Here is a 27862-nt window from a genome sequence, read left to right on the forward strand (position 1 = left end):
GCCCATCTGACTGTCAAAAAAATGTTCAAAGTGTACATAATCAAAAGCAGTCACCAGTGAGGGGTCAAGTAAAGGCCACACAGCCTGCCCATACAAACAATGTGCAGCATAAATGTGCCTTGAACTGGCTGTCAGCTCATGCAGTCTCCTGCAAGAGGCAAAAAAAAGCATAGGCCAATTTGGGAAATAATTCTGGAAAATTCCTCTCCTATCCCTGAAGTTCCATACCCAATATACTAATTACTGCTGGCTCACTAGCTTCTATCACTCAAGTCGCCTTCTACATAAAGGCTGATCCAAGTTCCTTTTGAAAGGCCTACAGTGAGTCAATACTCACTACACATTCCAGCAATCTATTCTAGAGGCCAGAAGGCCAATGAATTTCTGCAAAAGGAAGTATTTTCTAACATCTAATCTAACTTTTTTTTTGTCCTAGGCCTCTCCTCACTATCTAGTTCAAATAATGAAGCAATTGAACATAATCTGAAAGATCTCAATCATATCTACCAGAAGTCTAAATTTCTGAAATGAAATAAGCTCCAGTTCCTCAAGCAGTGTGTCAAATCTGGAGCCCTCGTCTGGACTTTCTCTAGGGTGTCAACATCACCACCATTTGGGACCAAAATTGTACACAGTACTCAAGATGCAGCCTCCCTTACAAGATTCTTATAAACTGTAAGTACTGTACTCCTGGCTTTGTATTGGTGTCTTTGATAAACATTGTAAAATTAGATTCACTCTCTCGACAACTGTGCAATACTGGCCAATACTTGTCAAAAATTCTTTTGAAGGAAGAAGCTGCACACAATCAAAAGTAGGGAACAGTAGTGTGAAAAGAACAAGGCACTTACAGTGTTTCATGAACTATGACCTTTAAGTCTCTCTCCTGCTTCACCATCTTCAGAGTGTAAGCCTCCATGAAAATATTTGCAGCAGTAACCTGGCTAATTAAATCTAATCTGATATTTTGGTCACTGTTGCCCAGGTGTTCCACCACATGGAGGCGCACTACCATTTTCAGATCACTGCTAAAAAAATATCCAATCCAGTAACTGATTTTTTCCTAGCTGTCACGCACACTGGAAGTGCGATGATATGGATCAATTCTGAAGAGTTATGAAAAACTGACAGTCTTTAAAAAATGAACCTTTATTTTAAAAAAAGTGAACGGTCCCAAAATGGCCACTGTAGGAAAGGGACTAGCCTTTGTGTATTCAAACTGTCTGACAAAGACGAAGGACAAGTCTTCAAAGCCAAAATGTGTCAAATGCACCCCATCCTAAAAACATTCCAGAATTGAATGTCTTCTTCTGAAACAAAAAAGGTGTGAAATAGCCATGTCCTGGGCCATTGTGTGATCACCATGGGGAAGAGTTGAGAAGTCGAGAGGTGACATAGGTTTACCTTAAAAAATGACAGCCAGTGGGAGAGAAAGAGAAAGAGAGAAAAGTAGAGAGAGAGAAGCAACATCCTAACAGCTTGTGTTTCAACCAAGCCAGAAAGCACGTGCCCTGCTGAAGAATCCTACATCTACATTAAACAGCAGTGAGAACTGGAAGTGACCCACGTCTTCAACTGAACCTTGAATCAAGAGAGAAATCTACAATCATCTCAGGCCTGCACCCATTGAGGACTTGTTTTCCAAGAGAATCAACAGGTTTATCGTGTCCCTCCCCGACTAAAAGTCACCTTCCTTTTTCCCTTCTCTATCTGTCTCTTTTGTGTGTGTACGAGTGAATGTGTGAATGGATGTGTTTGCCACAATTTCAGGATAAGGCGTACTGATAACAATTGATTTTCTGTTTTGTTTAAACCTACAAGAAAACCTGTCGCTGTTTACTTGAGAAATACAACACCAAGGGGCTAGACTCTAATAAAAATACACTTGCTGCGATCAGATGGGGAGTTGAACAGTGGGAACCACCCATGTTGCATCATGTGGCCGTAACATAGCATTCTCTCCTAAATGCTGCATGAGAAAAACAATTAATAATATTAACAACTATTTTGGACCGTCCCTCTCAACACTTCGCTGTCTTTAATAAGACTTCTGAACAACTGGGTAATTAAAATCCCCATTAAATATACACCATTTAATTCTGTAGTCATGAGGGTAAGGGCTGTTACTGTGCCCTTCAACCCTCTCAGACACAGGCACACACTTATAGAAAACACAAATATACCTTTTAAAAATATAACAAATTGTATCATGCAAGTCACAATGAATAATTTTTGCAAGATTTACCTTCTATAACTATATATTTAGAAGTCCACTGCTTCTTGAAGGTTGTGAGTAGAGCCTTTCGCCTGATGCTGATAACATGTTCTTTAAAATCAAACTCCTCTGTGTAGAACCTGAGAAGCCCCAGCCACAATTCTCCTACAGACTCTTTATTCTTTCCATAGTCTGGCCATTTTCTTTTCTACAATAATACATTTTGAAAGGACTGCATTAGTTTTCAGCCATACAATGGTTTCTTTGAAGTTGAGCTTAGCAACAAGCCCCACCAAAAAGACTCAAATGTTATTCTAGAATAAAATTGACAGAAGAAACTAATGATGCTTGGTTTAAAAATAACCTACCAGTTCATCCAATTTATCAAAGTAATAGACATTCCAACCATCAATGAATAGTTCTGTTTTTTTCATCCCATCGTATATCTGAAAATCAGTGGAAGTTTAATTGTGATAATTCTACAAAACAAACTCAATTCTTATACAAACCAAGAATTATTAATTGAGTTCTTAGCTTTTTATGAAGTGAACTTGATAATTCTTTTACCTAATTTAGAATATAGAAACTGTATATATTTTCTGTATTTTCAATACACTGTGCATATATCTTCTTTCAGTTTACTACACAATTCAGCGCTGTTCTGATGTATAAAAAATAGATTTCCAGACAGTTGAAATATTAGTGACACCTTGTTCTAAAAAGCAACATGTATTCCTGTACAAGAGTTTGAAGTTAATAAGTAAGTTTAAACAAGTGTGTACTTCTGGTGAGGATCTTTGTTAATTCTTGCATACCTCTTGAAGGACAGGAATTACTGGTGGCTTCCTTTGCTGTAGGAAATAAAGTGCCATTAGGGTATATGCATATGAAGAAAGGCTGCCTCTGGATGCATCCCCAATATCGCACACCTGTTTTAAAATGAAACACATTGCTAGTACTTGACGTGTAGTTAATTGACTCCAATAAAGGCTCCAGGACAAGTCAAAATGCAATTTAGCATAACAAGCTGTCACAGAATATACCAATACAATTATTCCAAAGCTCACTATCATGTTTTTACACCAAGTGAATCCTGACAACGCACAGGCCTGCAACGTCATCAGAGTGCGCGCTTGCGCAGCAACATCTTGCCAGGACTTAGTGGCGCATGTGCAGATGACATCATCACGCAGCGCTAATGTCATCGCATATCTGCGCTAGATCCATCTTCGCGCATGCGCGATAAAGTGTCATTGGGTATCCAGCCCCTCACTTGGCTGGAGGAAGCGGCAGAATGGGAGACTTTGAGGCTGGAGTACGACCCCCTTGCTCCAGGCCTCAACACTTCCTCCCTTCAGCCGCTCGCCGCTCCCCTCCACTCCCCTGGCTGATCGTTCCTCGCTTTGCGCCACCCCACTCTCCGGCTGCTCGCTCCTCCCCCCACCCCCTAGTGCTACACCGTGCCACTACCCTCCTCTCGGCCACGCGTTCCTACGCCATCCTACGTCTCCTACATGGAGACTGATGAGACGTGGGAGCGAGTGGACGAGAGAGAGGAAGCAGCGTGGTCCAGAGCTCGCGGCTATGGGGGTGGGCAGGGGGAGCAAGTAGCTGGAGAGTGGGGTGGCAGGGAACAATCGAGGTCTGGAGCTAGCGGCGGGTAGTGGGGGGGGGTGGTGGAGGGGAGAACGGCCAGTGGGACAGGAACTAGTTGCTGCGTTCGGGTGAAATCGGTCCTGGTCAGTCTTCTAAACGAATCATAATAACGAACTGGCAGCACATTTTATACTCTGCCCGATTTTCCACCGGGGTGTCAATTCACTATCTTCCAATGGAAATACAATCATAAAATTCCTTTTGTATTTAATATTACTGGAATAGTAAATGGATCTGAGAATTACAGTTAGTATCCTATAACTACATAGTAGTGTATTACTGGGCTTCCACCCAACTTAATGTAAGGTTAGTTTGCTAGAACAATCCAGCCATGAGCATTTCCTGTGATAAATTGAGCAGCGCCATCTTTAATCCTGGCAGCTGCCTGAACGTCGCAGACACTGAAGTTCCAGTTGAAGAGCCTGCATCTGCGCATGTGCAAGCACTGCGCCGTCAGCAAACGCAGCCTTTTTTAGATTAGTATTGTATTAAAATAGATGCACAGAACAGGATTAAACTAGATGACTACTTCTAAGCCTTCAAAGCCCAAAGATAATGTCAAATAATGGACAGCCTCAAAGCATTATCTCTAAAGAAACACACACAAAACTTTAATCAATTCTGATATATAAAAATAAAAGTATAGTTACCTTGGCGAAAACCTTCATAGTATATCCTAAGTATTTCACTCTGGGGTCAATTGCTGCGTAACAGGCCAATAGTCCAGTGTTATGCAAGGCCTGCAGAAAGAACACAGATTTGTTTTGTTGAGTCAAATCAATCAGACTGCAATTAACTAAAACTGTACATACATATTTATGTAGAAAACACTGAAGCAATTGTGCAAAGTTGATTATAGTCTTAAAAATTATCAAATACCCAGTGGTGTAATTAGTCAAAATCTGAAATTTAGTTAATTATTTTCATTGTCTTTGGTAGATAACAATGATCAGATGCACAAAAACAATTGGCCTTGAAATCAAATATTTAATTCTTTACAGGTCTAATGAACAGTATTTATTAATACTGCATCTAATTAAAATGTGTTTCTTACCAGAGTGTTATACAAACTAATGTCTCCCTCAAGGCCACTTCTTACGTGGTAAAATTTAACGATCGGAACTTTTGCTGTTGTAATGGGCAGAATGCTCTTTAAGCCTAAGATTACATTTTAAAATCAGAGGTTACAATTTCAAAATGGCAAACAATGCTGTTAGCAATTATGATAATTAACGATAAGAAACAAAAATAACAAGTGCTCAAGATCTGAAAGAAAATCATACATCAACATGGAAGCATACAGCAAGTCAGTCAAGATGTGGAAAAAACAGACAAGTCAATATTTCTGGACAGGCCCTTCACTCACCAAACAGTTTGGCCTACTAATGGAACAGCTCCAAATAACCATGCAGGCCAAAACCCTAATGGGTAGAATGGCCCTAGCTGGACAAACAGGGGGAAGCTTACCAGTGCCCTGTTCTGGTAAGTTGTGTGACTTTAGCAAGCTAAACTCCAGCAGTATCTCTGATTACATGTGGGCAGCCCCAATACTTGAGCATGCACTCAAGTTCTCTGGACTTTGGGTAACAGGTATGTCCTTTTGAGAAGACCACGCGCACTCCGTATTGAGGAAAAAGAAATCCTACAGGTCGTTATATATCTCCGAGTGGCTTACATTAAAGACTGTTAAACATGGTGATGAGTTTACGTGTATCAAGACATCCAGCTGATCAAAATAAATGTCACTTACCAAGAAAATTTTTTATATAAAATACATTGAATTTGCTGCTATGTTGTACGACAGTCAGCAACAGGGATTCAGGAGAATACCAAGGAAGCAGAGGAAGGCTGTGGGCTTGTTCAAGAGGGACTTGAGTTTGGGGAAATAGCATGAAAGGTAGGCTGGGAACTTGTGCCACATCAGGGAGAAGAATCAAGTGGAATATGATCCTAGAAAAAGGAGAATGCAGGCAGGTCTGGAGGAAATAAAGTTAAGGAAAATGCAGAGAGAGCAGGCTCAAATGGCCCAAAACAAAAGAGGAACTGGTAGGCTGGGGTCCTGAATAGTAACCAACGTAGACACAAATACATACAGAGGGAGACCTTAAAGTAAATAGACCAGTGACAAAAGAGCTAGACATGGTAAGCTAGATTCTTAAGAGTAAGAGCTGATGCAAGGACCATGTCTTGTGGGCCTATCTTGATTGGGACGCCTCAGGGCAACATCGGAGAAGTTAAGTTTGAGGACAAGTAGTGGAATGAAGGTTCAGCTTGGAGCCAGTGCAAGGTCAAGAGATGTTGGAAGGCCATTCTTAAAATCAAGGTGCCATTGCAGAAGTGTATTGATGGGTCAAAAGCTAGAGGAACAGAGCAAGGTCCAGTTCGCAGATGAATGGCGAGGAGTCCAGAAGTGAGTGCAAGAGCACAGTTTGATCTGGAAAACCACTGAAGCTTGATCCACACCAGTGGAACAGCACTTGATCTAGAAGACCAGCAAAGTGAAGTTCAGGAATCCAGGAGCACGTTCTTGCCCAGAGCCCAGTGGTGGAACACAGCACAGCCCATGAGCCAGGGGAGTGACATGGTGGTGGTGGGGAACGGTATGGAGTTTTGCCCAGGGGCTCACGAAATTCAACCCAATAAAACCTACAGAGTAGCTTCGATGGAGCCTGACAACAGAGGGCCCGATTTCCTGTAATTTGCAGCGAGGGAGAAAGATCAAAGGCTGAAGCAATGGTCCTAGTAAGTGAAGATGTTAGCTAACAGGGAAGAGCAGAGCCTGAGATTGGACTTGGTAGCCAGTGCAGTGCAAAGCACAGATGGCTCAGTACCTCTAGATGTGCGAAGATTCAGAAAAGGACTGTTCGGCAGAAGTGGAAATAGATCTGATTCGTGTAAAGATACCAAGGGGAGCAGCACCAAACAGAGTGAAAGAAGCCACCAAAGGCATAGTTTCATTTTGTGAGCCAGTGAACCAACTTGTTTCAGGTGAGGTGAGAGTGACAGGCCTTGACATCAAAGCAGCATTTGACTGAGTCTGGCATCAAGGAGCCCTAGTAAAAGTGAAGTCAATGAGAATCAGGGGGAAAACTCTCTGCTGGTTGGAGTCGTACCTAGCACAAAGGAAGATGGTTGTGGTTGTTGAAGGCCAATCATCTCAGTCCCAGTATATTGTCGCAGTAGTTTCTCAGGGCAGTGTCAAAGGCCCAACCATCTTCAGCTGCTTCATTATTGACCTTCCCTCTATAAGGTCAGAAGTGGGGATGTTCGCACAAATATTCAGTTCCATTCTCAACTCCTCAGATAAGGAAGCAGTCCATGCAGCAAGACATGGACAACATTCAGGCTTGGGCTGATAAGTGGCAAGAAACATTTGCAACACGCAAGTGCCAGGCAATGATCATCTCCAACAAGAGAGTCTAACTATCTCCCATGACATTCAGCATTACCATTGCTGAATCCTCCACCATCAACATCCTAGGGGCCATCATTGACCAAAAACTACAAGAGCAGATCAGAGGCTGGGAATCCGCACCTGGGGAAGGAAGAAATGTGAATGCTGGTAGGTGGCTACAGATGTGGTCCATAGAAGAGGAACTCAATGGGGTTTATTCATTGCAGGCAGTAAAGTTGAGGAGACACCATCTATCGCTTTGTTCCTCTAAAAAGATGAAGCTATTTTTTGACAAATTACCTGTAAATTATTGCCATGAATTGACATTCAATCAAGCTGATAGGACAAAGTTTAATTAAAGGTACCTTCAATTCAGAGCTTTAGCTGACAGAGAAGAAAATCTAATCCAGGTCTTAAACAAGGAGAAATTCCAACCAAAACCTTATTTAGTTCTATTTCAAGTTGTTTAAAAATATAAGATTGTCTGGGTAGCACAGTGGGTTAGACGCTGGCTTTTTACCAGACTAAAAGACGGATGATGTGGGTAAATGTAATTGGGGGTACTCTTCTGAGATTCGGGTTTCCTCTCTTTTATGGCATTGTGCGCGCCCAAGTGGCCCATGGGGAGTGTGAAGGATCACATGACATCCGGTTTAAGGCCTTCCTTGATCAGTGGGCACTGCAGGATATTAATTGTATTATTAATGAAACAAATATTATGAATTCGTTTTTATTTTCAATATATATTCATTTGGGTAGACCATTTGTGTACAAATATTAGAGGTGACCTCCTAGGGGGTTAGCCCAGTGCCATTCTATTGGCCCACTCCAAAATAACTCAGGTTGGGGCTGACACATTTTTGGGGTCAGAGCAGAGGTTGCTTTGCTTTCCATCTGGCTGTGCTACATTTAAGCTCGAGTGCTTAGTCCTGAAATGAAAGGTATTTCTTTTTTCAGCACTGACCTCTTTCACCTCGATGAGTCGCGTTTTCTTTTTGAAAACAGGGTTTTAATTGATATTAACTGAGCTGTGCAATACCTGTATGCTTTCTGAGCACTCTTGCCAAATCCTCAATAATCTTTATGCAGTTTAATCCCTGCAAAAAACGTAAAGAAAACTGTTACTTTTGTCTCCCCTTTTATCCTCATTTGCTGGATAGGATTGATAGATTTTCAAAAAGGTTCCACATTAGGGATCAACAACTAAAGTAGAGCCACATGATGGGGGTAAAATATTATGCTCAATAAATAACAAACTTAAAAAAAAAATTAAATTTATAGATTAAACCAAAATATGAGGCAAAGCAAATATTGAGAAAATGCAGAGATTCTGGCGGGTAGATTTAGGTAATTGGGCTAGTAAATGCAGGTAAATATATGTCCTGCCACTTTCAAAGATCAATATACGCACCCCCAGGTTCCCTCTGTTCCTGCACACTCTTTAGAACTGTGCCATTAAGTCTACACTATCCCTTCTGCCAAAACACAACACCTCACACTTCTCCGTGTTAAATTCCACCTGCCACTTGTCTGCCCATTCTGCGACCCTATCTATGTCCTGTTGCAGACGATTCAGATCATCCTCACTGTTTGCTACTCCTCCAAATTTAGTATCATTGGCAAACCTTGAAATTCTACCCTGTATTCCAAGATCCAAGTCATTTATATACAGCAAAAAAGCAGTGGTCCTAGCACTGACCCTTGGGGAACACCACTGTCTACCATCCTCCAGTCTGAAAAATAACCATTTACCACGACTCGCAGTTTTCTGTCCCTAAGTCAATTTTTTATCCAATTGGAGACTGACCCTCCTACTCCACGAGCCTCAATTTTGTTAACCAGCCTTTTACGTGGTACTTCATCAAACGCTTTCTTAAAATTCATACCCTTCATCAACCTTCTCTGTTGCTTCAAAAAATTCAGTTAGACTAGTTAAGCATGATCTGCCTTTTACAAATTTACATTGACCATCCTTAATTAACTCAAACCTCTCCAACTGCCTGTTGATTTTTTCCCTGATTATTGTTTCTAAAACCTTACCCACCACTGATATTAAACTAACTGGCCTATAGTTGCCTGTATAGGGCACATATCTGAATATGATTATTCCAGGTATCAGGGATCAATTTTGAGGAAAGATTCTCTTTGGAAAAGAGAAACCTTCAAAAAGACGGATTTAGAGTTTTCAAGATAATGAAGGGGATTGACAAAGTTCAAATTTGAAGGGTGGAGTTAAAAATTAAGGATAATTTGATAGTAACAAGGTTCTAAGACATTCCATGTTCAGTACATATTACACAGCAATAAATTAAACTTTGAAACTTATCCAAATGCCTTTTAATTAAAGAAAACTACTAAAAGTCAGAGTTATTAAACACACCTCTGCTGTTTCCCGATCTTCAAATGTCATACAGATATCAAGATCACTTTGTCTAAAACCAAACCCATTCTTGGAGGACCCAAACAAGCAGAGTTTTGCTTTAGCTGCAAAATAATAAACAGCACTGAATTTTACAAATAACGTTTCTTCAATTGTAAAAAATTCTTCTGAACCACATTTGAGGAACCACCTGAGGAATTGTATTTTCTCCAATTTGCAGTTCATCATGGTGTTTTTAAAGAAAGCTTGGGGAATATGCTACATGATTATGATGACTAAAACAAATTGAGTAAATCCTCTGTGGGTGTCTAAACACACCTAAGTGTCGGGAGTAATAGATTTGCTCCAGTGGTGAAAGAAATGCATTTCAGCCTTCCTTTCTCCACACTAGCACATTGTTCGGATCACTTGGTTAAGGATTTTATTTGCAAGCAAGCAGATCAAGTACAACCTTTAAAAACAGTTTAGAATTTTGCTTACATACTTCAATAACAATGTCAAAATGCAACAGTACTTTTCTATTGAAAGTAAACACTGAACACATCTTGCAAATTTCAAGGTCTTATTCAAAAAAAGGATTCTTACTTTAGAAAATATATAGGCTGATTTTCCTGGCCCTTCCCCCTGGGAACTTCATCTTCTGCAAGCGCAAAGGCCAGGAAACGGAACAGAGACCTGGATTGCAAAAGGCACAGGTCAGCCAGAGCTGTGTCATAAGGGAGGTGGTGGAGCAGACAGCTTCCAACCTGCTGTCTCTTTCTTTGGATGCTATGCATGCTGGGTGCCCAAGTGTGTCTGGGAAAAGCTGGTGCTGCAGTCTGCCCAAATCCCTGTTGACCAGAGGGTCCAGGACAGGCCAAAGATCTACTATATTTATTTGGTGCTACACTCCTTCCTGAATATTTGCATTTCAATCAGGTCCCAATGTCTGTGGCCAGAAAGGCAGTATATGGGACTGTGCTGGGACTGCCCAGGCCATTTAAATTCCTGTACTTTTTGGAACTGAACTTTGGGTGTGCTATTAGGGTTCAGGCAGGGGAGGCAGTCTTTGTCTCTAAAAACATGATCACATTTCATAAAATAATTTTGGTTTCTAATACTAATTATTTCTCACACCAAAAGACTTATTCAATATAGTAAATTAATAACTAAAGACATACAAATGGTAATCATACCATCAAGTTCCCTCCTGATAAATGCCTCCAGTTTTATCAATATATGTTCACGTGCTTGAATTTCCAGAAAATCCGGGGCAAAATCATCTGTTTGTAAAGGGAAGATGTTTAGTTTCCATAGTTTATTTGATGTCTTGGAACTTCAAGGTTACCAGTTGAAAATATACTACACAACAGATTTCTCTTTACAAATCTAATAATTGCACTTGCGCTTAGAGGCCCTTTTTAAAAAAAAATGGAGTGTAACCAGCACATAGAGTAAGATAGACCCAACTGGCAAAAAGACCATCTATTTTTAAACAAAGAGAGCTCAAACTTTCTTCCAAGAGTCATGATCTTCCCTGTGGTCCCATACTATATAATAGTTTTTGGTTCTCAGTTCTTTACATTGGAAGGAGCCCACAGAGTTCATCATGCTTACACAGCAAAAGAATATTTTTTTTAATAAAAAGTCTTCCCTGGTGCTAAATGCAGGGAGAGAATATGCTGTTTTATAAGGAAAGGAACATTACAACAACATTAATTCATATAGCACTTTTAAAACAGTAAAATGCCTCAAGGTGGTTCACAGGAGTGTTAACATTCAGCATTTGACACCGAGCCACATTAGGTGGTGTTAGGATAGATGATCAAAAGCTTAGTCAAAAAGGTAGGTTTTAAGAGGTAGCTTAAAGGAGGAGAGAAAGATAGAGGCAAAGACGTTTAGAGAGGGAATTCCAGAGCTGAGAGCCTAGGCAGCTGCAGGCGTGGCCGGCAATGCTGGAGTGATTAAAATCGGGGATGTGTAAGAGGTCAGAATTGGAGAACCGCAGGGATCTCGGAAGGTTGGGGTACAGAGATAGGGAATGGTGAGGCCATGGTGGGATTTGAAAACAAGGATGAGAATCAGTGAGCGCAGATGGGTGAACGGGACTTGGTGCAAGTTAGGATACAGGCAACAGAGTTTTGGCTATGTTCATGTAGGGTGGAAGATGGGAGGTCAGCCAGGAAAGCATGAGGTTAGTCAAGACTGAAGTTAACAAACCATCTCCTTTTCACTATGGCGTTCAATCCTTCTACATCTCCATCACTCACCACGACGGCCTGAGGGCCAGCGCTTCTTCTTTGAACAGAGGCCCAACCTGTTCCCATCCACCACCACCCTCCTCAACCTGGCTGAACTTGTTCTTAACATTGAACAACCTCTCCTTTGACTCTACGCCTTTCCTCCAAATAAAAGGTGCTGCTATGGGAATCCGTATAGGTCTAGCTATGCCTGCCCATTCATGGGATATCTGGAACATTCTTTGTTCCAGTCTTACTCATCTCTTTTACAGGTGCACTGATGACTATATCAGTGCAGTTTCCTACTTTTTTCCCCCGAAGTGGAAGATTTCATCAACTTTGCGTCCAATTTCTACCCTCCCCTCACATGCTCCATTTGACTCCTCCCTTACTGACTTCTCTATCTGCATTTCTGGGGATAGGCTGTTCACTATTGTCTACTATGACCCCACCGAATCTCACAGCTACCGCGACTACACTTCCAGTAAGGATTCTATTCGATTCTCTCAATTTCTCCGTCTCTGTCGCATATGTTCTGACGATGCCACCTTCCATATGCGTCTTCCCTTTTCCTCAACCTTGATTCCCCTCCAGCGTAGTTGACAGAGCACGCAATTGCATCTGGCCAGTTCTTGCACTTCTGTTCTCACATCATTCCCTCCCTCCCAGAACCACAATAGGGTTATCTTTGTCCTTGACCATTCTGCTGTTCAAATGTGTAACTTGGCATGTCATGAAATGCATCAAGTTCTAATTGTTGTATACTCTGGATGTTAATTAGAAAATAAAATTGATCAGAGCACTCAAAAATGAACCAGAAGGATCCAGTAGAATGGACCAGACAGAGGATTAACTACATGCAAAGCCAACCATATTGAAGGCAAGTAATCAACAACCTTCATTTGTCCTCCACCTGAATTAGGATAATTAGGAGAACTAGCCACACCCCTAGCCAAGCTGTTCCAGTACAGCTACAACACTGGCATCTACCCAGCAATGTGGAAAATTGCCCAGGTATGTCCTGTACAAAAAAAGCAGGACAAATCCAACGCAGCCAATTACCCCCCCCCTATCAGTCTACTCTCGATCAGCAAAGTGATGGAAGGAGTCATTGACAGTGGTATCAAGCGGCACTTGTTCAGCAAAAACCTGCTCACTGACGTTCACTTTGGGTTCTGCCAGGGCCACTTAGCTCCTGACCTCATTATAGTCTTTGTCCATACATGGAAAAAAGGGCTGAACTCCAGAGGTGAGGTGAGAGTGACTGCCCTTGACATCAAAGCAGCATTTGACCAAGTATGACATCAAGGAGCCCTAGCAAAACTGGAGTCAAAGGGAATCAGAAGGAAAACACTCTGCTGGTTGGAGTCATACCTGGCACAAAGGAAGATGGTTGTGGTTGTTGAAGGTCAATCGTCTCAGTCCTAGGACATCACTGCAGGAGTTCCTCAGGGTAGTGTCCTGGGCCCAACCATCTTCAGCTGCTTCATCAATGACCGACCTTCAATCAAAAGGTCAGAAGTGGGTATGTTCGCTGATGATTGCACAATGTTCAGCACCATTCATGACTCCTCAGATACTGAAGCAGACCGTATTCCAGATGCAGCAAGATGTGGACAACATCCAAACTTGGGCTGATAAGTGGCAAGTAACATTAGTGCCACACAGGTTCCAGGCAATGACCATCTCAAACAATGGAATTACCATCGCTGAATCCCCCACTATCAGCATCCTGGGGGTTACCATTGACCAGCCACATAAATACTGTGGTTACAAGAACAAGTCAGAGGCTGGGAATTCTGCAGCAAATAACACCTCCTGACTCCCCAATGCCTGTCCACCATCTACAAGGCACAAGTCAGGAGTGTGATGGAATACTCTCCACTTGCCTGGTTGGGTGCACCTCCAACAACACTCAAGAAGCTCGACACCATCCAGGACAAAACATTCATTCCCTCCAACACTGATGCACAGTGTGATTTGGACAGGTTGAGCGAGTGGGCAAATATAGTATAATGTGGATAAATGTGAGGTTATCCACTTTGATGGCAAAAACAGAAAGGCAGATTATCTGAACGGTGATAGATTGGGAAAGGGGGAGGTGCAGCAAGACCTTGGTGACCTTGTGCACCAGTCGCTGAAAGTAAGCATGCAGGTGCAGCAGGCAGTTAAGAAAGCAAATGGTATATTGGCCTGCATAGCGAGAGGATTCGAGTACAGGAGCAAGGATGTCTTGCTACAATTATACAAGGCCTTGGTGAGACCACATCTGGAGTATTGTGTGCAGTTTTGGTCTCCTTATCTGAGGAAGGATGCTCTTGCTGTGGAGGGAGTGCAGCGAAGGTTTACCAGACTGATTCCTGGGATGGCAGTACTGATGTATGAAGAGAAATTGGGTCGATTAGGCTTGTATTCGCTAGAGTTTATATGAGAGGGAATCTCATAGAAACCTACAAAATTCTAACAGGACTGGACAAACTAGATGCAGGAAGGATGTTCCCAATGGCGGGGAGTCCAGGACCAGGGGTCACAGTCTAAGAATAAGGTGTAGGCCATTTAGGACCGAGATGAGGAGGGATTTCTTTACCTAGAGAGTAGTGAACCTGTGGAATTCTCTACCACGGAAAGCAGTTGAGGCCAAATCATTAAATATATTCAAGAAAGAGTTAGAAATAGTTCTTAGGGTTAACGGAATCAAGGGATACGGGGAGAAAGCGTGAAAAGGGTGCTGAGTTTGGATGATCAGCCATGATCGTATTGAATGGCGGCGCAGGTTTGAAGGAACGAATGGCCTACCCCTGCTCCTATTTTCTATGTTTCTATTAGTTGTAATCTTCCAAAATTCCCTAGATTCTGGAACGGTCTTAGCAGATTGGAAAACCATAAATGCAATTCCTCTATTCAAGAAAGGAGGGAGACAGAAAGCAGGGACCTATAGGCCAGTTAGCCTAATTTCTGTCACTGAAAAAATTCTGGAATCCATTATTAAGGAGGTAGTAGCAGGAAATTTAGAAAATCATAATACAATCAAGCAGAGCCAACACAGTCTTATGAAAGGGAAATCTCTCAAGGATGTAACAAGCAGGGTGGATAAAAGGGATATCAGTAGATGTCATATATTTGAATTTCCAATTAGGTGCTACATAAATGGTTACTGCACAAGATTAGAGCTCATGGTGTTGGGGGTAATATGTTAGCATGGACAAAGGATTGGCTGACAGAAAAGAGAGTGGGATAAATGGGTCATTTTCTGGTTGGTAAACTGTAACTAGTGGGGTGCCACAGGGATCAGGGCTGGGGTCTCAACTATTTGCAAACGATATTGATGACTTGGATGAAAAAGCTGAGTGTATTGTAGCCAAATTTCCTTACGATACAAAGATAGGTGTTAAAGCATGTTGTGAGGAGAACACAAAGAATCTGCAAGGGATATAGATAGGTTAAGCAAAAAATTGGCAGATGGAATATAATGTGGGAAAATGTGAGAAGAAAAGAACATGAAAACATAAGAAATAGGTTATCCACTTTGGTAGGAAGAATAGAAAAGCAAAGTATTATTAAATGGAGAGACACTACAGAATGCTGCATTACAGAGGGATCTGGGTGCCCTCGTACATTCAACAACAAAAGGTTGGCATGCAGGTACAGCAAGTAATTAGGAAGGCAAATGGAATGTTGCCCTTTATTGCAAGGAGGATGGAATATAGAAATAGTGAAGTCTCGCTACAACTGTACAGGGCGTTGTCGAGACCACACCTAGAATATTGCATACAGTTTTGGTCACCTTATTTAAGGAAGGATATAGTTGGACTGGAGGGAGATCAGAGAAGCTTGACTAGGCTGATTCCTGGGATGATGGTGTGGTCTAATGAGGAAAGGTTGAGCATGTTGGACTTATGCTCATTGGAGTTTAGAAGAGTTAGATGGTCAGTCGGGCTCGCAGTATGGCGCATTTGCGCGTACTAGAAGCTATGTCTATTAATACATAGAGCCCTGTTTTTTGCAGACAAAAAGAACATGTACACACGTTGCGCCTGTTTCAGCTAAACAAAATAAGTAACAGCCATTTACTGGTTCATTCCTCAGGGCAATACCTTGACCAACAGAGCCAAGCTGCCTGGTTTAAATTTCAAACAGAGCTTGGCAGCTAACTGTCAGTCACCATAAACTAGTGCATTCTCCATGGCACGCCTCTATCAATCAGAGTTCATTCTCATACAGTATAAATTTGTTGTTTCCCGTACATTGGTATTCTTGCAAATTGTCCTGATGAGTGCAAGACAGAAAGTTTCGACAAAATGTCTCTATTTTCAGCAATATCACAATTCTGTTCTCTAAGCATAAAATAGAAACGACGGTGACTTAGAACCATATCATATTGGTATTAAAAGATTGTTAAGGAGGGAAAAATTAGAGCATGAGAGAAAGCTAGCTAAAAATATAAAAACAGTAAGGGTTTCTACAGATATTTAAAAAAGAAGAGTTAACAAAGTGAGCGTTGGTCCTATAGAAAGTGAGTCTGGGGAATTAATAAAGGAACATGTACACACGTTGCGCCTGTTTCAGCTAAATAAAATAAGTAACAGCCATTTACTGGTTCATTCCTCGGTAGATGGCAGATGAGTTGAACAGGTATTTTGCATCGGTCTTCACTGTAGAGATACAAGTAACATCCCAGAAATAGCTGTAAATCAGGAAATGGAAGGGAGGGAGAAACTCAAGAAAATTACAATCACCAGGGAAGTGGCACTGAGCAACGTGCTGGAGTTGCGGGCTGACAAATCTCCAAGTCCTGATGGACTTCATCCTAAGGTCCTAAAAGAAGTGGCTAGTGAGATAATTGATAAGTTGGTTTTAATTTTCCAATATTCCCTAGATTCAAGAAAGGTTCCATTAGACTGGAAACCAGCGAATGTAACTCCTTTATTCAAAAAAAAGAGATAGAAAGCAGAAATTTCAGACCAGTTAGCTTTGCATCTGTCATAGGGAAAATGTTAGAAACTATTATTAAAGACGTTATAGCAATGGCACTGAGAAAAATTCAAGGTAATCAGGCAGAGTCAACAGGGTTTTATAAAAGGGAAATCATGTTTAACCAATTTATTGGAGTAACATGTGCTGTGGATAAAGGGGAACTGGTGGATGCACGATACATAGATTTCCAGAAAACATTTGATAAGGAAAATAAAAGCTCATAGTGTAGAGGGTAACATATTGGCATAGGTAGAAGATTGGCTAGCTAACAGGAAACAGACTGCAGGCACAAATGAGCCATTTTCTGGTTGACAAGACGTAACGAGTAGTGTGCCACAGGGATTAGTGCTGGGGCCTTAACTTTTTACAGTTTACAGGAATAAAAAGAAGCATATTATCTAAATGGTGAGAGATTGCAGAGCTCTGAGTTGCAGAGGGATCTGGGTGTCCTGGTGCATGAATCACAAAAGGTTAGTATGCAGGTACAGCAAGTAATTAGGAATGCGAATAGAATGTTATCTTTACTACGAAAGGAATTGAATACAAAACTAGGGAGTTAGTTATACAGGGCATTGGTGAGACCACATCTGAAGTACTGTTTACAGTATTGGTCTCCATTTACGGAAGGATGTAAATGCATTGGAAGCGATTCAGAGAAGGTTTAATAGACTCATACCTGGAATGGGCGGATTGTATTATGAGGAAAGGTTGGAAAGGCTAGGCCTGTATCTGGTGGAGTTTAGGAGAGTAAGAGGAGGCTTGATTGAAACATACAAGATCCTGAGGGACCTTGACAGGGTGGATGTGGAAAGGATGGTTCCCCTTGTAGGAGAATCTAGAAATAGGGGTCACTGTTTAAAAATAAGGGGTCACCCATTTAAGACAGAGGTGAGGAGAACATTTTTCTCTGAGGGTTGAGTCTCTTTGGAACTCTCTTCCTTAAAAGGCAGTGGAAACAGAGTCTTTGAATATTTTTAAGGCAGAGGTAGATAGATCCTTGATAAGGGAGTGAAAGGTTACTGCGGGTAGGCAGGAATGTGGTGTTGAAGTTACAATCAGATCAGCCATGATCTATTGAATGGCAGAGCAGGCTCAAGGGGCCGAGTGGCCTACTCCTGCTCCTAATTTGTATGTTTGTATGTATGTCATACGAATCTCAAACACCATAAAATGCTAACGATTGAGAAAAGTGCAACTATATACATGAGCTCAGTGTGCTCAGGAACAACAAACTGGATAGGAAAGGAATTGGAAAGATGAACATTGCATATAGAAGCAACAGGTAAAGGAAGTAGACACATTGGTACAGAATAACCTTTCCAACAAGATATTGGGGTGAAAGGTTATAGGGGTGAAAGGTTATGACGGTAGGCGGGAATGTGGAGTCAAGGTTACAATGAGATCAGCCAAGATCATATTGAATGGCGGGACAGGCTTGAGGGGCCAAGTGGCTTACTCCTGCTCTTAATTCGTATGCTCTCTATCATTGGATGGTAGAATGCAGTTTTCTGTCAAGTATCGTAAATAGTGAATTTTCGTTCCACTCCAATCCTAGAGTTTTGAGGCGGAGAGAGGAAAGGCACCTTTTCAATTAGGGAAATAGCAAGTACTGTAGAGGACTAATTTTTGCAGCAAGGGTGATGAGGAAAATTCTACTTTCTATCTTCTTGACAAACAAAATTAAGACGTTGAATTAGCACATGGAGATAAAATGCCATGATTTCTCAATCCACATAACTAACAATATGATACAGCATTATGCTAATACACTATGACCGGTGGTACTCAAGTTTAAACCAGAGAAAAACAGCTTTTAATTTCTTTAAAAAAATGAGGAATCTGATTTTTCTTAAGTACTAAAAAATAGTTTAAAAAAAGACTATACTTACAGCAACACTGGGTAGAAACTTGATCCAAGACATTCAGAAACCTTGGAGTCATTTGTGGTAATGGGTCAAGGTCAACTCTTTTGAAGTCCTCTGGACAATCATGCTTTAAGTGCCCTTCTCGCTTACATAAGCTGCATACAATTATGGAAGCCTATTCAGGAGAAATGGTGACAGTAATTTTTTCTTTGCAAAAAACTGCACACCATTAACACAATCTAATATGCAGTTGTTGAACGGAATAAGCTTAACCAAATCGTGAAAGTTTGTGCAATTACTTTTTCTATGCTCGAACCATTCTGATCAACAAACTCTAACACATGCATGCAATCGATCAAAATACAGCATCAGTTCCAGGAAAAAAAAATGTTTCTGAAGGTGGTATTACCTTGCCCTTTGTGAAAACAGCTTTACTGAACATATAAAACATATTGTCATCGCTGCTCTGCGATTCATGTCCACGCAAGGTTGTTCCAATTTCCCCAAGAACAATTTCCTTATTTATTTCATGCTGAACTTCTTGATTCTGCTTCATAGTTACTTCACTTTCTGCAGTATGTCTGACGAGCTGAGAAGTCATATCATTTCCACATTTTGCTGGTGTATGTCCCTTCCATTTCACCAACTCATCATCAACCACTCCATCTTCATCAAACTGATTATCTTCTTCACTAGACTCAGTATATAGATTCTCAATTTCTTCTTCAGCTGTAAGACTGTCCTGGTGAACTCGTGGGGTGATATTTAGATCTAATTCATCATCACCATCATCTTCCTCATCCTCCTCCTCCTCTTCATTCCGGTTTAGGGTTCCTTCGTGGTGCTGCATTGGCTTTTTAGAGAAATTATGTAATTCATCTGCACTGTCAGAGCTTTCTCTAACTTCATCATTCAATTTTGTTTCCTCATCTTTCACTTCTAGTTGACTGGAGTCTTCTACACCAAAATCATCACTTTCCATATTATGAGGATTCAGAAAACTCTCAGAATCTGAAAGGCTTTCAGAATAAAAGTTCTCTCTGTAACAATTTATATGCTTTACACTTATTTCATCATCACTAGAGGTCTCATTATCTGCTTCTGTAGATTGTTCAAATTTGCCTTCCTTTATTATCCTGCCAGTAATGGTTGAGTTGTCTTTCCGCTCTCCAGATGGATCAAACAGTTCCTCATCATTTCCACTTTCTAAAAGTTCATCACTGTGTTTATCTTCACCTTCTAGTTGATTTTCATCATCCTCATAGAACTCATCTCCAGAAATTCCAATCTTTTGTACATCAGATATCAGCTCTTCCTCGGTGAAGCTTCCACTCCCACACACTTGTACTGTTTGTAGATTTCGATAGGAATCTTCAGAAGGCAGATTTTCACCATCTTCACATAAAGCATGATCATGCAACTGTGGACATTCTCCATCACGGACCCCTGCTGAGATAGCAGATGTCATACTACGTAGCTGGGTCTTTGGAGTAGAACGGTCAAGCAATTCCTGTTGGTCTACTGCAACATTAGATGCTCTTTTAGAATTAACTTTTTCATTGTCTCTTCTGTTATACTTTGCTGACTTGTACTTAGGCAATGCAAAATACTTGTATGTTGCCCTTAAACAATGAATGATGTAGTCATATACCATTTGGCTATTAAGGGTTCGTGCAACATTTCTCTTTACAGAGTATGGATCTGGAGGGAAAAAGACATGATCAATGATGGTCAGTAACTACATTGTTCAGCAAAATAACATCATCAACTGAATTTTATAGCTGATTTTCAGGTGAATTCCAGGAATGTTTTAGCAATTTAGAGCAAGAGTATATCTAGGGGCCAGTGTTACATTTTGATGGCACTTGAAATAATCAAAGAATCAAACCATACAAAACATATTTTGCACACGTGCATTGTATAAACATACACACGATAAAACCAAATAGGGCAGTAGGCTTTGTACAGGCTATGAAATTAATATAGATCTGTCGGAGAAAAAGGTTAAGTTCTATAATTTTCATTACCTCAGAACATCTAATCCTATATTAGTTATGGTTCTAAATATTTCCACAATTTTCTTTGCAAGAGATTGATTACTAATCCATACTTATTGTCTAGATGTTTCATTTTGTTCTAAGATTGTCTTTTATGCATTCTGCTGTAAATACAAAACTACATTCATATAAGTATAAAAACTTTCTTTCCTTATCATACACTTTAAGTAGTTTACAATACCTTTGTACCTACTCAAATTATGTAAGGCTAGGCTAATTAAAGTATAGGAAAGGTATTGATGAAAAGGCTATAAGATGATTACTGATATAAGCAATGTCAACCAAAAGTGAATAGGCAACTACATATTAGGTGTTTAGGAGTCAGTGGTCTTCTTTAAGTTTTGCGTCAATGTGCTGTGAACTGGACAATTAAGAGAAAGCCTTGCCATGTCCTCACAAACTGCAATGGAACCACTATCGTCGAGTTCCGAACAGCAAATCTGAGGGTCTCCACTAACCAGGAACTTAAACGGACCAGCTATATAAATAACATGGCTATAAAAACAGGGCACAGGCTTGTTACAAAGTCAGTAAAGCAATGGCATATTTACCACTAACCTGGATGAGTACAGCCACCACAATATTGATGAAACTTGACAGTATCTAACCTGCTTGATCAATGTTCTTGCCATTGCAGACAATATGCATTGAGTCATACAGCACAGAATCAGGCCCTTTGGCCCATCGTGTCTATGCCAGCCATCAAGTACCTAACTATTCTAATCCCATTTTCCAGCATTTGGCCCGTAGCCTTGTATGCTATAGCGTTTCAAGTGCTCATCTAAATACTTCTTAAATGTTGTGATGCTTCCTGCCTCTACCACCTCTGCAGGCAATGAGTTCCAGATTCCAACCACCCTCTGGGTGAAATTTCTTTCCTCAGATGCACTCTCAACCTCCTGCACCTTACCTTAAATCTATTCCCCCTGGTTATTGACCCCTCTGTTAAGGGAAAAAGTTTCTTCCTATCTAACCTATTAATGCCCCTCATAATTTTGTATACTTCAATCTTATCTCCCCTCAGCCTTCTCTGCTCTAAAGAAAACAACCCTAGCCTTTTCAGTCTCCCTTCATAGCTGAAATGCTCCAGCTCAGGCAACATCCTGGTGAATCTTCTCTGCACCCTCTCCAGTGAAATCACATCCTTCCTATAGTGTGTACACAGTACTCCAGCTGTGGCTTAACTAGCATTTTATACAGCTCCATCATAACCTCCCTGCTCAAATATTCTATGCCTCGGCTAATAAAGGCAAGTATCCCATATGCTTTCCTAACCACCTTATCTACCTGTGCTACTGCCTTCAGTGATCTATGGACAAGTACATCAAGGTCCCTCTGACCCTCTGTACTTCCTAGAGTCCTACCATCCATTGTATATTCCCTTGCCTTGTTGGTCCTCCCAAAATGCATTACCTCACAGTTCTCAGGATTAAATTCCATTTGCCACAGCTCCGCCCATCTTACCAGCCCATCTATATCGTCCTGTAATCTAAGGCTTTCCTGCTCATTATTTACGACACCACCAATTTTCGTGTCATCTGCAAACTTACTGATCATACCTCCTATATTCACGTCTAATTCATTAATGTACACTACAAACAGCAAGGGTCCCAGCACCGCTTCCTGCGGTACTCCACTGGTCATAGACTTCCACTCGCAAAAACAACCCTCGACCATTACCCTCTGCCTGCTGCCACTAAGCCAACTATGGATCCAAATTGCCAAATTGCCTTGGATCCCATGGACTCTTACCTTCTTAACTAATCTCCCATGTAGGACCTTTTCAAAAGCCTTACTGAAGTCCATATAGACTACATCAACTGCTTTATACCCTCATCTACACATTTCGTCACTGCCTCAAAAAATTCAATCAAGTTAGTCATACACGATCTCCCCCTGACAAAGCCATGCTGACTATCCCTGATTAATCCCCGCCTCTCTAAGAAGAGATTAACCTTGTCCCTCAGAATTTTTTCCAACAGTTTCCCAACCACTGATGTTAGACTCACCGGCCTGTAATTACCTGGTTTATCCTTGCTACCCTTCTTAAATAATGGTACCACATTCGCTGCCCTCCAATCCTCTGGTACCTCACCTGTGGCCAGAGAGGATTTTAAAATTTGTGTCAGAGCCCCTGCAATCTCTTCCCTTGCCTCACATAACAGTCTGGGATACATCTCATCTGAGCCTGGGGATTTATCCACTTTTAAGCCCACTAAAACAGCTAATACTTCCTCCCTTTCAATGCTAATATGTTCAAGTATATCACAATCCCCCTCCCTGATCTCTACACCTACATCGTCCTTCTCCATAGTGAACACAGATGAAAAGTAATCATTTAAAACCTCACCTATGTCCTCCGGCTCCACATACAGATTGCCACTTTGGTCCCTAATGGGTCCTACTCTTTCCTTGGTTCTCCTCTTGCCCTTATTATACTTATAAAATGCCTTAGGATTTTCCTTTATCTTGCCCGCCAGTGTTTTTTCATGTCCCCTCTTCGCTCTCCTAATTACTTTTTTAGTACCCCCTACACTTTCTATACTCCTCTAGTGCCACCACTGTTTTCAGCACTCTGAATCTGCCGTAAGCCTCCTTTTTTTTTTACTGATCCAATCCGCTATATCCCGTGACATCCAGGGTTCCCTGGACTTGTTGGTCCTACCCTTCACCTTAATGGGTACATGTTGGCTCTGAACTCTCACTATTCCCTCTTTGAATGACTCCCACTGATCTGATGTCGACTTTCCTCCAAGTAGCTGCTCCCAGTCCACTTTGGCCAGATCCCGTTTTATCGTCTTAAAATCGGCCTTCCCCCAATTCAGTACATTTATTTTCAGTCCATTGTCCTTTTCCATAACTACCTTAAATCTTAGAGTTATGGTCACTATCCCTGAAATGCTCCCCCACTGACACTTCTACCACTTGTCTGGCTTCATTCCCTAGGATTAGGTCTAGTACTGCCCCTTCCCTTGCAGGACTGTCTATGTACTGGCTCAAAAAGCTCTCCTGTCTGCGTTTTAAGAATTCCGCCCCCTTTAAGTCTTTTGCACTAAGACAATCCCGGTTGATACTGGGGAAGTTGAAATCCCCTATTATTTTTACACCTGTCTGAGATTTGCCTACATGTCTGCTCCTCTATCTCCCCCTGACTGTTTGGGAGCCTGTAGTACACCCCCAGCCAAGTGATTGCCCCCTTTTTCTTTTTAAGTTCTACCCATATGGCCTCATTTGAGGAACCTTCTAAGATATCATCCCTCCTTACTACAGTAATCGACTCCTTGACCAACAGTGCAATGCCACCTCCTCTTTTACCCCCTCCCCGGTCATGCTTGAAGATTCTATACCCTGGAATATTGAGCTGCCAGTCCTGCCCCTCCCTCAACCATGTCTCTGTGATAGCAATATCATAATGCCATGTGCTAATCAACGCCCTCAATTCATCTGCCTTACTAGTCAGACTCCTTGCATTAAAATAGATGCAATCCCTTAGCAGGTCTATATTTGCTCTGCCTTCCAGACTGACTCAGTTTCTCTTCCATATTTGACTGTGCAGTATCCCCTACTGTAACTCCACTCTGCCAAATTAGTTTAAACCTCCCCCCAACAGCATGAGCAAACCTCCCAGCCAGGATGTTGGTCCTGTTCTGGTTCAGGTGCAACCCGTCCAACTTGTACAGGTCCCACCTTTGCCAGAAACAGACCCAGTGATCCAGGAAACTAAAATCCTCCCTCCTGCACCACCTCAGCCACACATTCATCTCCTCTATCCTCCTATTCCTATACTCACTTGCATGTGGCACCGGGAGTAATCCAGAGATTACAACCTTTGAGATCCTGCTTTTAATCTGCTACCTAGCTCCCTAAATTCTTGTTGCAGGACGTCATCCCTCTTTCTACCCATGTCGTTGGTACCAATGTGTACCACGACCTCTGACTGTTCACCCTCACCCTTCAGAATGTCCTGTAGCTGCTCCAAGACATCCTTGACCCTAGCACCAGGGAGGCAAAATACCATCCTGGAGTCTCGTTTGCGGCCACAGAAACGCCTGTCTGTTCCCCTTACGATTGAATCTCCAATCAGTATGGCTCTCCCACTCTTTTTCACCCCCTCCTGTGCAGCAGAACCATCCATGGTGCCACGAACTTGGCTGTTGCTGCTTTCCCCTGGGAGGCTATCCCCCTAACAGTATCCAAAGCAGTATATCTGTTTGAGAGGGGGATGGCCAAAGGGGACCCCTGCACTATTTGCCTGCGCCTACTACTCCTGCTGGTGGTCACCCCTCCCTTTTCTGCCTCTGCAGCCATTACCTGCGGTGTGACTACCGCGCTAAACGTACTATCCATGACGTCCTCAGTATCTCGGATGCTCCACAGTGAGTCCATTCGCAGCTCCAACTGCGCAATGCGCTCAGCTAGTAGCTGCAGCTGGACACACTTCCTGCACACATGGTCGCCAGGGACACTGGAAGTGTCCCTGATTTCCCACAGAGTGCAGGAGGAGCATGCCACAGGGCTGAGCTCTCCTGCCATGACTTAGCCTTAGATTAAGCTCCTTAGTTACTCCCTCTAATTTAGAGTACTAATTACGCGAGGGACCTTATTCTACTCCAAACGCTACCTACTACAATCTAAATTCCCTACCTTTACTTCGGCTATTGAAAGTAGTAAGAAAGGGTAGAAATACCCACCTGTTCCTACTTACCAATCAGCTGCCTCCCCTTGCAGCGCATCACTTTCTGAACTGTGACGTCAGTCTTGGAAATCTCTCAATGTCCCTGTGAGAGCATGCCTCTTTTAAACTGCTGGAACTCCCGCTCGATGGTGCCTGTCTCCTCGTAGATCTGCTCGGTCTCGCTCTGTCCCTGGTCTCTCGCAGCCTCTTTTAAACTGCTAGAACTCCCGCTCGCTGGTGCCTGTCTCCTCGCAGGTCTGCTTGGTCTCGCTCTCTGCGACTGCCATCACACCTTGCATTTATAGAAAAATACAGGTGCTAAGCCAAGGAGGAGTTACTGGGAAGGTGACCAAAAGCTTGATCAAGAGTTAGATGTTAAGGAAGATCTTAAAAGGAAGTCAGTGTGTAGAGAGGTGCAGGAATTTAGGGAGAAATTCAACATGATGGGACCTAGGCGGCTGAAGTATGGCCACCTATGGTGAGGTAAAAAGATGGAGAAAATGTGCAAGGTCAGAGTTAGAGAAAGGAAGAGCTGGGGGATATTTTAACACAAGAATAAAAATTTTAAGTGAGTCGTTGGAGGAGCCAATGTTGGTCAGTAAGGACAGCAGTGATGAGCAATTAGGACATCATACACGATAGCATATAGGCAACAGAGTTTTGGATGAGTCTAAGTTTAAGGAGGGTGGTGCATGGTAGACTGGCTGAGAGAGCATTAGAATAGTTGAGTTTGAAGCTGACGAAAACATGAATGAGTGTTTCTAAAGCAGACAGGCTAAGAGAGGGACACGAGTGGGCGATGTTATGGAGGTGGAAGTAGCCAGTCTTTATGACGGAGTAGTATGGGATCAGAAAATCAGCTTGGGGTTGAATAGGATGCCAAAGTCACGAGTCTGGTTCAGCCCGAGACAACAGAGAGAAATGAAGTTGGTAGCAAGAGTAAGGAGTTTGTGGTGGGGGCCAAAGACATTGGCTTCTGTCCTTCTGAGGTTTAGCTTGACAGTACTGTGACTCATCTAAGGCTAAATGTTGGACGAGCAGTCTGACAGCACAGAAGCAGCAGAGGACCCATGAGCGGTGGTGAAAACAGTGGAGTGTCATCAAGGTACTTGTGGAAAGTAATCCCATGTCTGTAGATGATGTTGCCAAGAGGAAGCATATAGATTAAGAGGAGGAAAGGGCTGAAGATGCAGAAGTGGGAGGAGAAGTCACCCACTTCACCACTGGCATGCTGTGGCTCCAGTATGAACTATCGATAGGATACAATTCGACATTAACAGGAGAGCAGGGCTCTGCAACATTTTGGGAAAAATTGGCTGTCCACCGAAACTCCTCAGTCTCATCCGCTCCTTCTATGACAACATGCACTGCACTGTACAGTTTGATGACTCCACTTGCAACAATTTCAGAGTGAAGAATGGAGTGAAACAGGGTTGTATCCTAGCCCCCACTCTGTTTGGTATCATCTTCTCCATGCCCCTGACCTTCGCCTTCTCTGCAGATATGGAAGGCGTCCACTTGCACACCTGGTCAGACAGCAAGCACTACAATCTATCAAGGCTGAAAGTGAAGACAAAAACACATCGCGTTCTGAAAAGGGAACACCTCTGTGCTGACGATGCTGCACTAGTCACTCACATGAAAACTCAGCTACAAAATCTCGGACTGGTTCTCCCATGCCTGTAACTTATTCTCCTTGATCATAGGTGTCAAGAAAACCTTGGTCATGGGACAAGATGTTGCATCTTTGCCCCTGATCACACTAAACAACACCCCACTGAAAGTGGTTAGCAAATTTTGCTACCTTGAGTCCAGGGTGACAGACAATCTGTCCCTTGATGCAGAGCTCAATACACGCATCGGGAAAGCAGCTACCACTTTTAGCTGGGATAACATCAAGCTGACCCTTAGGACCAAGTTGATGGTTTCTAAGGCTTGTGTTCTCAGCACCTTGCTGTTTGGCTGTGAAACATGGGCGACTTACAGCTATCAGGAAAAGAAGCGAGTTGGCCATGACGAATTGGGAAACATTACTTAAAGGGATGACGGTGGATAGGCAATGGCAAACATTTAAAGAGTGCATAGACGAATTGCAAAAATTGTTTATCCCTGTCTGGCGCAAAAGTAAAACGGGAAAGGTAGCCAAACCATGGCTTACAAGGGAAATTAGAGATAGCATTAGATCCAAGGAAGAGGCATATAAATTTGCCAGGAAAAACAACAGACCTGAGGATTAGGAGCAGTTTAGAATTCAGCAAAGGAGGGCCAAGGGATTAAGGAGGAGAAAATAGAGCACAAGAGCAAGCTCGCGGGGAACATAAAAACTGACTGTAAAAGTTTCCATAGGTATGTGAAGAGAAAAAGATTGGTGAAGACAAAATTAGGTCCCTTACAGTCAGAAACAGGGGAATTTATTATGGGGAATAA

At 42.1% G+C, this 27862-nt stretch overlaps 1 protein-coding gene across 2 annotated transcripts in view; it reads right to left on the minus strand.

The window, feature by feature from the left end:
• Nucleotides 1–27862, minus strand: part of LOC137369218 (terminal uridylyltransferase 7-like) — a 131267-nt gene that overhangs the window by 30869 nt on the left and 72536 nt on the right. For both annotated transcript variants that reach the window (XM_068030063.1, XM_068030062.1), the window contains exons 13-22: nt 19113–20404; nt 18728–18878; nt 10821–10907; nt 9646–9749; nt 8305–8362; nt 4926–5029; nt 4522–4611; nt 3031–3144; nt 2584–2661; nt 2246–2423 (exon numbers count right to left, since the gene is read on the minus strand). In XM_068030063.1, the coding sequence (XP_067886164.1) occupies nt 2246–2423; nt 2584–2661; nt 3031–3144; nt 4522–4611; nt 4926–5029; nt 8305–8362; nt 9646–9749; nt 10821–10907; nt 18728–18878; nt 19113–20404 (2256 nt within the window). The remainder of the gene's footprint in view (nt 1–2245; nt 2424–2583; nt 2662–3030; nt 3145–4521; nt 4612–4925; nt 5030–8304; nt 8363–9645; nt 9750–10820; nt 10908–18727; nt 18879–19112; nt 20405–27862) is intronic.

This window comes from Heterodontus francisci, chromosome 4 (assembly GCF_036365525.1).
Source record: "Heterodontus francisci isolate sHetFra1 chromosome 4, sHetFra1.hap1, whole genome shotgun sequence".
NCBI lineage: Eukaryota > Metazoa > Chordata > Chondrichthyes > Heterodontiformes > Heterodontidae > Heterodontus > Heterodontus francisci.